Source organism: Monodelphis domestica, chromosome 7, assembly GCF_027887165.1.
Source record: "Monodelphis domestica isolate mMonDom1 chromosome 7, mMonDom1.pri, whole genome shotgun sequence".
NCBI classification, from domain to species: Eukaryota; Metazoa; Chordata; class Mammalia; order Didelphimorphia; family Didelphidae; genus Monodelphis; species Monodelphis domestica.
This window is the reverse complement of record NC_077233.1, coordinates 268,489,416-268,501,517: the sequence shown is the minus strand read 5'-3', so window position 1 is coordinate 268,501,517 and position 12,102 is coordinate 268,489,416. Positions and strand designations below refer to the sequence as shown.

Sequence of the window (12,102 nt, the reverse complement as noted above, 5' to 3'; positions counted from 1 at the left end):
CTCAATATATATTTTTCCTTGCTATGGCTAAATAAATCTCCTTTATTTGACTGCTGAATGACCTACCATTATCTTATTCTTTTCCAATATCAAATATAATCTATCCAGAGACTGACCTGAGTTAGTGTCATCCCACAAGAATTGGTATATTTTTGCAAGATTGAAATAGATCTATCTAATTAATGGGAGGAGTGGACAGTAAAGAAGGTGGGCACTAACTAACCTTCATTCTACTTACAATGTCTCTAGATATGGAATTTGCATATCAGTTTATGCAATTATGCAATTATGCAATTATGCAAATCAGTTATGCAATCACCCCTTGGTTGATTAGAGATGAAAATGTGACCATTGAGCAACAGGAGACTAACATAGCTATGTTCTCTGGCCTTAAAAATGGACTCTGGAATATAATTGCTGCTAGTTATCTTAAAGTCCATCCGCTGAGTCTTCCAGATTGTTAACCGAAGCCTCTTCCACTTTCAATTAGGAGATTTCTTTAGAGATAAGTTTGCCATCAAAGTAACCAGGAGGAACTAAATTTCTGAGGAAATGAAAGAGATTGTCCTCTCACGAGCAAAGGATAAATGCAGAAAATTATGCTCTGCGCTTATTAGGACTGGATGTCTTGGTATTGGTAAAGGTCGACATTATCCTATTGCCTTCAGAGAAGCTTACTGAAAGAAGATGCTCCCCTGTTTAAGGGAATCATATTTATGTATGAAGAGTCTTTGGATTTGAATGAATTATTGTTAATGATCAATGCAGATGAATAAACATTCTTTTATCTTTCAAATTGCATAAAAAAACTGACCAAACCATTTGAGAGTTGGCATGAGGAATCTCAACAATGAGAATAAAATATCCCTGGAATTATTAACTAGTAGAAGGGAAAACACACACCAATGCTCAATACCAGGAGTGGGAGAGGGGAGAGAGGACCAGAATCCAGTATGGGCATAAGGCGATAGAATCAGGCCACAGAAGGGATAGAAAAACAACATTCAGGCCCATGGTGATGCACTACACCCCAGCATGGTACCACAGTAATGGCATTTGTTCTGCTCCAGCCCATAGAGGTAGAAGTTAATAATGCCTTTTAGGGGGTAGCAAGCAGAGACACCGGACCCATCAGTAACAGCTCGTGAGCATCAGGTTCAGGTGGGGATCAGGAGGCAGCAAAGCCATGGTGGTACAAGACAGTTCTCCCACCTCTGTGACAAGATCAGTGACTATGCAGGATGTGGCATCACATTTACTCTTACTGGTGCTCCTACAATATGGAAACTTTTACATTGAAAGATCCACCACCTGCACGTCATGATTTAGACCTTTGACATATTCCTTCCTGGGATTTTCCCATATTTAATCACTCCTTCAAGGAAGCATTATGTTGGTAGCTTTGTTTTTGTTTTACCTTTTTTCCCTTTTTCTTAGTGCTGCCTCTACATGGTTTCTTGAATACCAGAAGACAGTTGACCATTATCATCTATTAAGTAATTTAAGTGGTCAAAGGTTTTCTAGAATAGTGGTGACAAACCCAAATAAAAATGGGACCCAGAAGGGCATGTATTTACTTAGAAAACCACAAATTAGTATTATCTATATTGTATCACATATTTATTTATTTTGTTAAATATCACCCGATTACATTTTAAACTGATTCAGGCCATATTTGTGAGTTTTAAGTCATTAGTTTAAAACTTCTGTTCTATAAGACCTTTGAACATTAACACCAAGAGGAGGAGTACAGTAGAAAGCAACAGTCTTTCCCTTTAACCACGAAAGTTGTTTTTGTTATTTTTTTTACATAAAAGGCCATAAAAGCAAACTTGAAACTTGATTAAATCAAAGGACAGAAGGCTCAAGCTGTTGATGTCACTTCTTGATCTTGTGAGTACAACAAATCCAAGAGGAACTGAATACCCATTTTTTGACATTTGACTAATAGAAAATGTTGGTCATCTAAAACATGGGAATTTTGATCATCTAAGTGAAATCATTTCCTCAGTACATATTAATAATGAATATGATTTTACCCAAGAACCAAGTAAATGTTGCTAAATTTCAAATGACTTATAAATATCTTATTCCTTTAAAACAGGGGTTCTCAACCTTTCTAATGCCGTGACCCTGCAATACAGTTTCTCATGTTGTGGTGACCCCAAACCAAAAAATTATTTTGGTGGCTACTTCAAAACTGTAATTTTGCTACAGTTATGATTCGGAATGTAAATACCTGATATGCATCATGTATTCTCATTGCTACAAATTGAGAGGTTGAGAACCGCTGCTTTAAAATATCAAACAAAAATGACCAAGAAAATGAACTGAGTTGGGATAGAACCAAAACATTTGGCTAATATGAAAATGCTTGTCACACTAAAATTGGATACATTGACAGGGAATATTTAGTGAAAAAAAGGAGAAAGAATCCAAATTGTATTAAGATGTGAAGGAACTTTGTGTTATGCACTATGTAGTCTCTGAAATATGACTAACAATAAATACTGTACATTTTATTATAATTATTCATTTTATTGCTATTGCTGCCACCAGATATTTGATACTTTTGAAATGTGTAAAGTTTGGACAAGGCTGGAAAAATATTCAGTGATATGAGAGTTGATGTTGAATATTTTAAAATTTTATAGACTATTTTTAAATTATTTAAAATTATATTTCAAAAAGCAATATTTTTTCATTAGGAAATTTAGACTGGTTGGTTTATACATTTATTAAAATTTCAAATTAACTTGGGTTCAACATAACACAGCTCAACTTTGATGACTTGGGTTTTTAAAATCTCTAGATTTTAAATGAATAGTAGATGACTAATTTCCATTTTACTATAAAAAGATAAAAATAAACTACCCTTCATCATTAGAAGTATTTTGTTTATAATCAATAAGTACCTCTTCTCCCCCCCCAAAAAAATAATGGTAATGAATTCTGATCAGGGGTAAAAAGTAATATTCTCTGATGTAAATGATCAAATGTTGTACATGTGAAACCTAGATCAAAATTTGTTGCCTAAAGGGTAATAAAGCTGTCCATTCATACTTAATTTAATTAGTCAATTCCTTATTGTGTAATTTACTTTCTCCTGTGACTCTAAAAGCAACATTTCCAAAGCTCATTGTAGCTTAATCCTGAAATATTCTGCTTAGTGAGGAAACAGAAGTTCATCCTCTTAATTATATCTACTTTCTGTATTTACAGACATTTAATGAATTATTTTAGATACTTTATATCAGCTATGAGTGTAAGCATACTAAATTACATGGTGTCAGTGATAAAGTCTGACTATTATGATTTCAAAGTCAGTGGAGATGTTTTGTATATTCTTATGTCTTTCAGTGAATCTATCAAAAATACATGCCAATAAAGTGTTTAGAAATGACACTACCTTCCGAGGGCCTGTTAGAGTGACATTGCACTAAAGCAATTTCATTAACAAGTTTATAATTGGGCTATGATTGAAACTGCTACTGAAGAAGTCAAATACATCACAATAAGCTGTACATCAATGACACACTTACTATGAAAATAACATTTTCAGATGGTGGTCTCAGGAAATCTATTAATAATTAAAATGAAACCGCTTTGATTTATTCCTTTTTCAGACGCACTTATGTAAATTTCTCACAGAATTAACATACCATAAGTAGGTATGACATAGTAGTTGTCACTAAAACTGAATGCAATATTCATATTTAAAAAAATTAAACTCAACCTTCAGTCATTTATAAAGGAGAAACCACAAAATAAGGAAAGAAAAGTGAAGTTGAAGTTTATATTCTTATTTTTTCTTTGTACATTTGTTGCCCTCATTTTTTTATTGCATTTTAACTTCAGAAATTTTACCATTTTGGTTAAAAGGTCATTACAATATTTATTTAGCAAATAGCAGAGATGTGACCTTTAAAACATACTGTAAACATAAGTTTAAAATTAAAATAGTCATTAACTTTTTGTGACCTCTACTATACTACCTCTATTACTTGAATATCATTCCAATTATGCAAACTCCCAATAAACACCCTCAGTTATGAACAATAATCTTATTTCAAATAGAGAGGGCATAAAAGTACTCAGTCAAAGAATTGACCAAAATTGAACATTAATGCTAGACTCTATCATTGGCTTAAGAAGTTATTTGAAAGTCAAAGTCAAATCAAAACACATAAAATCTATGTGGTTTTTTTCCTTGTTGTTCTCTGTTCTGTCCATATGCTCATCTATCTATAAACATTTAACACCTGTAAGGATGATAACTGGGAGGGAATTGGTGACAGGGATTGCTTCATTTTCCTCTTTGTATTCCCAGTGCCGCCTTGCAATACATATTTATTGAATTGAGTGACTGAAACTGGACATTAAATGATCAATATTTATTAAATGCCTAATGTGTGCCTAGCATACTAAATTTTAGTCCTATGCACATAAATTATCTCTAATATTTTCCCAACCATCATTAAGAATATTATGTCCTAAAAAGCAAAAGGCTAGGGAATATAATCAAAGTTGTTGGAAAGCTGTCTTTTAGGTCCCTTCTAATTCTGAATCAATCTATGATTTTATGATCTATTCTTAAAGGTTTTAAGAAAATGCCAGAGAATCACAATAGCAAAACTCCTGTTATAAAAGGGCAAACATCTTTTGAGTATGTTATTAATAAAAATATTTTTAATCAATTAAGTCATAAATTTATTGATCTAATAAGTGTTGAATGCCTATTACGATGAAGAAAATTATCTAGGTCTTCCCTGTTACATTACAAAGGTCAGATAACTATTATAAATATGTCTATTAATTAAAAATAAAATACATTACCTGTTGTGACATCACTCTGTTGTTTTCCTTGTTTGAAGATATTGAGTCTAATTTTTCCATTGTGAAGATAGAGGAGGAGGCTCCCTGTATGCTGATGAAAATTACTGGATAGCAAAAGTCCCATTTTGTTCCAAGTACGAAATTGAAAACTCACAGATATCTCATCCTGCCCAGAGGAGCCATGTAGAGCTAGGTAGCTACCAGAGCCCAGAAAAGTGACTGGGACTGTTTGTGGTTGTGAACAAGAAAATGACACATTTCCCTAAGAACAAAATAAAAGAACAAAGCGGTAAGATTCCATGATGGCATTTCTATCTTAGAAATACATTTTTAATATAAACAATTAATTGGTACTTTAAAAAGTATTTCTGGAGTGCAGATAGATGGCTCAGTGGATTAAAAGCCAGGACTGGGGATAGAAGATGCTGAGTTCAAATATGGCCTTAGATTATTCATAGCTGTGTCACTTCACCCCCATTGCCTAGCACTTACTGCTTTGACTTGGAACCAATGGACAGTATTGATTTTAAGACAGACGGTAAGGGTTTAAATATACATATATGTATATATATATGTTTGTGGGTTTATATATGTATATATATACATGTATATAGCTGTCAACTATCAATGGCATTTCTTCCTTTTTAATTTGCTACTCCTCCCTCACCTCTGAAAAAATAGGAGATTCCCTTTCATTCTTTACTTTATTTCTTTATGAATTTTTCTCTAGAGTAATCAACATGTATATTTGCTGTCTAGGGGAGAGCTACAGGATGGGAAGCATGAAAGAGAAAATGAATCACCAAATGTCAGAAAAAAGTTATTTAAAATTATATCAACAGATAACATAAAAATACGTTTTTAATAAAAGGACTAGGAGAGATATATTGCAGAAGTTTAAACTTGAACAAAGCCAGAGAAATAACTAGCTAAATATAAGGAGAGAGAAAATTCCAGGGATAGGGAACAGACAGTGAATACATTCTGCACAGGGAGATACCTGTGGGAATTAAAAATATGGAAGCCACTGTAACTGGCTAGCAAAATACATGGAGGGGAGTGAGATGTCAGAAAACTGAAAAGTTAGGGAAAGGAGAGCTTATGAGGAGTTTTAAAAGCCAGAAAATTTTACATTTGACCTTCAAAGTAATAGAGAATCACTGAATATTACGAGACCACCAAGACCTAAGCTTTTTAATGAATGAATTTAATAAAAGCATAATTAAATTTTATAATGAAACAATTTCCTTATAGCTTAACATTTAATTTACTGTTTTTTTTTTTACTTTTTTGTGATGTCATGACTGGATTGCAAAATGTTAAAAAAGACCTTTAATTATTTGAAACAAATAAAATTTATAGACACAGATCTGCATTAATTCAAGGAGAATTTGTTAAGCAATTACATGAAAGTTAGTATATTAGGTCTTGGGAATACAAAGACAGAAAAGAATTTTTTTAATTTAAAATTTTATTTTTTATTTTTATTATTTTAAAATTATTTAAATAAAATTTAATTTTATAAAGTGTTAAAACTTTTTTTATAAATTCACATTCTTTTGATGTGAGTCAGGGAGTGAGGTAAGAGACTTCATAGAGAAAGTGTTGGTGGTGAGGAGATAATGAAAGATCTGCCTCTCAGCAGAGGAGCAAGTGATTCTGTCCACACTATGTAGAAGTAGTTCCTGCTACCTTCTTTTTTTTTTTTACTATTATTATAGGGAGGTTCAGGCTGGTGATAAGGGAAAGGGTGTTAAAATGACCACAATGTACAGAAAAAATAAAAAAAAAATATAAAGGGGGAGGGATAAAGAATTGGAGTCTTCACAGAATGCGTTGTAAAGAAGTCAGTGAAGAAAAGGGGCCAGAGGTAGGAAAGTAATAGATGTGAGATATAGTAAAAAATGGAGATGGAATATCTTGTTGAGAGAGAAGCAAGTAGAACAGTTAGACTAGAATGGAGTTTGTATTTGTATGTATAATGCAGAATAACTTCAATTTTGCTTTGAGAGTCTGAATAAATATATCTAATTTTCATAATAAAAGTAATTAAGACATGTATTTTCTAGAATAATAAAATTTGGAATTGGAATTTGTCTTAGGATGGTTAAAAAGTAATATATTTCATAATACTGTTGAATATTATAGTAATTTTTAATTTTTAAACCAAATCTTTGCTTTTCACAGCTCTAATAACTAAAACTTCATGTTCACACAGTGACAATCTCTTCAAGGCTTCATATATGGTTAAAATGCCATTATAGAGCTAAAATTTTAGAACAGGAAGAGATCTCAAGAATCATTTAATCCAAGTGACTCAATTTTCAGGTGAGGAAACTGAGACCTAAGAAGGCCCCGGGATTTGCCTCACAGCACAGTGAATTAGTGGCAAACCAGACAGGAACCAGTCTTCTGACTCTGAGTCCATGATTCTCAGAATAATGTTTCTGCTTTCCTTTGCTAGAATTTTGATATTAAAGTGATAAATGTAGGCCAGACAATAGTGCCACTTTGGGAAAATGTGTAGTCATAACAGTTTAATAATTCCTAATTGATATTAATTTATTGGAAACCACCATACCAAACTGTTAGGTTTATTATCAATGTATTAATGAGTGATACTTGGGGTCACTGTCTGGGAACCTAAGATTATTCTCTAATTGGATTATTAGAAACTAAGGAAAGAATTAAGAAAATTATACAGGCTGAAAAACTGGCCTACTGGGAACAATAACAAAGAAACCCAACAAAACTGCAGCCTATGACATAAAGGAAAATTTAAATCTCTTTTTAGTTCCTTTTTATGTGGAAATGAAGAACCTGTCTCATAAACCATTGTAACAGGGCTGGGCCTGGTTTCTTTTCCCCAGAGTTGTTACCATGGAAACTAGTTAGGTCACTACCAAAAGTTCAGGAAGATACTACACAAAATTTCCCAGGTTCCTGGAGTTTCCTTCTGGACTTAAGAATTATTTGAGTCTTCTTTTATTCCCCAAAAGCTATAGGGAAAAGCAGAGAAAATTTCTGGCAGAGTATGAAACACCTAGGCAACCCACTCTATCACAGAATTACAAAGGGAACCTGATTTCTCCCTCCTTCATTCCATCCTGCAATATGTCCTGGAAATAACCTAAATAATAAGTGGCAATCCAATCTTTGCTCAAAGACTTCTAGGAAAGAAAATATTTAATTCCACCAAACTATACTATTATCGATCACACATTTATATTTTGTCACCAATAGTAATGGGGGTTTGGGTGAAATGTTTTACAAAAATAAAAAATTTTTGTTTTAGTTAGTGAAATGAAAGTTTACAGAGAAATCTGGCTCTCCTTTATAAATTTCAGAAAATATCTAAAAATTGCTCCAGAAAGACCACAGGTACAAAAAATTGAAGGGAAAAATTATACAAGATGTTCACTTTGAAACCAACAGACCTAGAGAGAAAAATCAACAACACAGAAATAAGTGTAAGGTCAGACAATTGGACCATTAGCTGGCAAAAATAGGGGCAGGAATTTTGCTAAAGATCAACCATTTCAAGTTTCTGAAAATGGATCTAAAGGTAATCAGATCATTGGAAAGAGAAGAGGTGGCAGGCTGGAGAAATATGTTTTTAAACCCTTAACTTTTGTCTTAGAATCGATACAAATATCAGTTCCAAAGAAGAACTATAAATGCTAGACAATTGGGGTTAAGTGAATTGCCCAGGGTAACACAGCTAGGAAGTGTCTGAAGTCAGAAATAAACACAGGTTTTCCAAATTTTAAAACTGGCACTCTATCTACTGAGCCCCTTGCTGCCCCTGGACGAATCTTGTTAGTATGAGCTCCAAAAGTCATCAACTTAAAGCCAAATCCAGACTGTCAGACTATAAGTGGAGGCAACAAAAGCCCTAAATTGTAAAACAGAAAGATAAGACATGACCACATATTTCTGGGAGCCACAGAAGTTGATAGGACTATCTTAGTTGCAGTGAACTAGAGACATAGGTTACCGTGCCTAATAAAATTCATACATCACTGGAATTAGTCGAGATTATAGCAAGAGATTAAATCAACTCCCACTTTAGGATCATGTCAGGAGAGGAAACATTGTTGGTATAGAACCAAGAGACCGAGACAGAAACCAGAGACTCCGGTAGAGATAGGCATCTAATATCAATAGCTCAATCAGTATTGGCAAGAGGGGTGACATCCAGATTACAGACATGTAAAGGACCAGAGTTTACCTTATGTACCTGGGAATTAATTATTCTGAATACACAATCTCAAACCAAGAAGTGAGGGTGAAAATATGAAGAAAGTAAAGAAAACTAAAAAGTCAAGAGATAACCACAGGAGAACTGCATGCAAAGCCACAGAGAAAGAAACATAACTTGGGCCTAAGAACCACAAGATGTGTTTGAAACAAGAGATTAAAAATGAAATTATAAATGCAAGAAGATCTTGGACTGGTCCACTTTAAATTTAATGTCATTTTATATTTGGCTCAGTAGGCATAACTGATCCTTTCAGCCAAATGATCAATTTCTTACTTAATATAATTAAAGTGATTCATACCTCACAAATATATCATAAAATATAGAGCATCTGATTTACATTTCTGAAAATTCATTCTTTGTATAGATTGGGGCAGAAGAGAGATACTATCCTTACATGTGTAATTGATAATCTTCTGGAAATAATAATAAGTATTTATATAGCACTTCAGGGTTGCCATAGTACTTTATATGTTATCTCATTTGATATTCATAATACTCAGTGGTAATTATTAATATAACCTCCACTTTAGATGAGGAAACTGAGACTGAGAGAGGTTAAATGACTTGCTCAGGGTCATATAACTATGTCTGAAGCAGGATTTGAAATCAGGTCTTCAGACTCCAAGTACATCACATTATATACTACACCACCTAATAAGTGTTTCTGATGAAGTACATTTAATAAGGGAAAATATTTAACTAAAATCTTGTAAATTTAATAAAAATAACTTTAGACTAAAAAAAATTAAAAAAGAAACAGGAAGGGGAGGGAAAGAGAGGAGGAAAAAAAGAAGAAGAATCTTTTAAGAGTATTCACTAAGCTAGATAACATAGGAAAAATATTCATAGATATTCAGAATATCCAAGAAAAAATGCAATAAAGGCTATTTAAAAAACACAATTTCAGTCATGTATATAATAATTCAGAGTATAGGCAACAAGTAAGATAGAGAAAAGTAAAATTGCCCCCTTACATATTTCTGAGATACGATAGATGGGCAATGAATGAAGGACATTTTCCCCAACAAGTTGTAGGCATTCTTGACACCCTAGGCAACTCCTTATATATATATATATATATATATATATATATATATATATATATATATATATATATATATTTTACTTTTATCATCTCTTCATTGGTACAGGGGATTGTAAGATCTTGGAAGGCACCTAGTATCTTTCCCCCATCCTGGGTCCTGAGCAGTAGGTTACTGGCAACTATAGTGAATACAGTGGAAATTGTGGTGATGATAAAATTTGAAGTAAGAATGAATGAGAAAGAGAAGCCCACAGAGAAACAAACTATAAGAAAAAAGATCCCACTTGACTCTATTCAGTGGAAACACCTGAGCATTAGGGCACTGGTAACTGTAGCAAGTACAGTGGAAACAGTGGTGGTGATAAAAGTAGAAAAATGGATGAAAAGGAAAGAGTTGTCCAATGAGAAACAAATCATCAGAAATAAAACAATCCATTTGGTTATACTCAATGGAACTGAAATATAAAATTTATAATATAAAACTTGCAAATTGGAAAAATTGGCAAAAAAAGGAAAATTGCAAACATCCTGAGGAAACTTACATATTAGTCTCTCATCTGATTATATTTGTTTTATTATTTATTAACTTAGCCCTTTCTCTTTCTGTGGGGGAATAAAGTTACTGTTTCACACATAATTCCAATATGCATTTTGGGAATCTTTTTTATTTCTTTTCCTTCCTGGGGAAAATTCCTTAAGCTAGAACAGAAATGGAATTATTACTCAGAAATTACTCATCTGAGCTCTTGTTCCCCTCCTTCAAACTGTTGTTTTAATTTTTAAAGTCTCAAAATGAATTATAGTGCCACAGAATAAGCAAAAAAAGACAGTGAAAATTTTCCACTAAGACAACTTTGAAGGTCCACAGGAAAAGTCTGTCTTACTGAGGCGAGAATGGAATGCAGTTGACCACAGGCGGCATTGGGCAAGACCCAGTAGAAAAGCCACAAATTCAGGGAAAAGGCAGCTAGCAGTGACCAACATCAGGGACAAAACCGTAATGTGGCCCCATGCCTAGTGGTCAACCAGCAGCAAGGACCTAAGCCCCAGTGCAAGCCAGAAGTAAGGCTTCAGGGCAACTAATTTGGTAGTTCAGTTTCTCGAGCTCTCAATCCATAGATGATAAGGAAGTCAGACAGCTGGTCAGAAGGAAATTACAGGGCTCCTCTTACTGGTACTGAGTGCTGCACTATTACATTATCCTTATGCAGTCATGGGTCAGTGCTCTAGGGCACAAAGGATCACTAGTACACTATAGCCTATGACTACAGAAGATCAGAGATGCTGGTCATAGTTGCAGGACAAAAAAAGAGTTGCTTGTAATATTTTACCAATTAGAGCATAGGCCAAGAGAGCAGTGATTTCATCTACCTGTATATCATTCCACCTTAAAAGAACTAAAAACTTAAAGGCTCCCAGAATTAGTTCTGGAAAAGAAGCAAAAAAGGCCTGAAGCTTGGGTCACTGCCTCTTCTATCCTAGGAACAGAATCCAACTCTTAACATGAAGCTAAAAATCAAAATACAGGCGCAGAAAATGAGCAAATAACAACAAAAAAGAACTTGATTATGGAGTTACTGTGATGACTGAGAAGATCAAGACACAAAACTAGAAGAAAACAAAATCAAAAAGACTATATCCAGAGCCTTAAAGAAAATGGTGAATTGGTCATAGGATGAGCATTAGGGGTAAATTGGGATAAGAAATTAATAAGATGAAAAATCATGAAAAAGAGTCTAAAGTTGGTTAAAGAGGTAAAACAATCAATGAAGAAAATATTGCTTTAAAAACCAGTATGCCCAAACAGCAAAAGAGACACAAAAATCCACTGAAGAGAATTCTTGTAAAGCAGAATTGGCCAAACAGAAAAAGATACACAAAAAATCATGGAAGAAGAGATCTTTAAAAGCAGAATTGGTCTTATTTTTTAAAAAGTACAAAAGCTTAAAAATTCAGC

General features: G+C 33.5%; 1 protein-coding gene across 2 annotated transcripts in view; it reads right to left on the bottom strand.

The window, feature by feature from the left end:
- CNTNAP4 (contactin associated protein family member 4) overlaps nucleotides 1-12,102 on the bottom strand; it is a 677,206-nt gene that overhangs the window by 217,876 nt on the left and 447,228 nt on the right. For both annotated transcript variants that reach the window (XM_007497949.3, XM_007497950.3), the window contains exon 8: nucleotides 4,837-5,098. In XM_007497949.3, coding sequence (XP_007498011.1) covers nucleotides 4,837-5,098 — 262 coding nt within the window. The remainder of the gene's footprint in view (nucleotides 1-4,836; nucleotides 5,099-12,102) is intronic.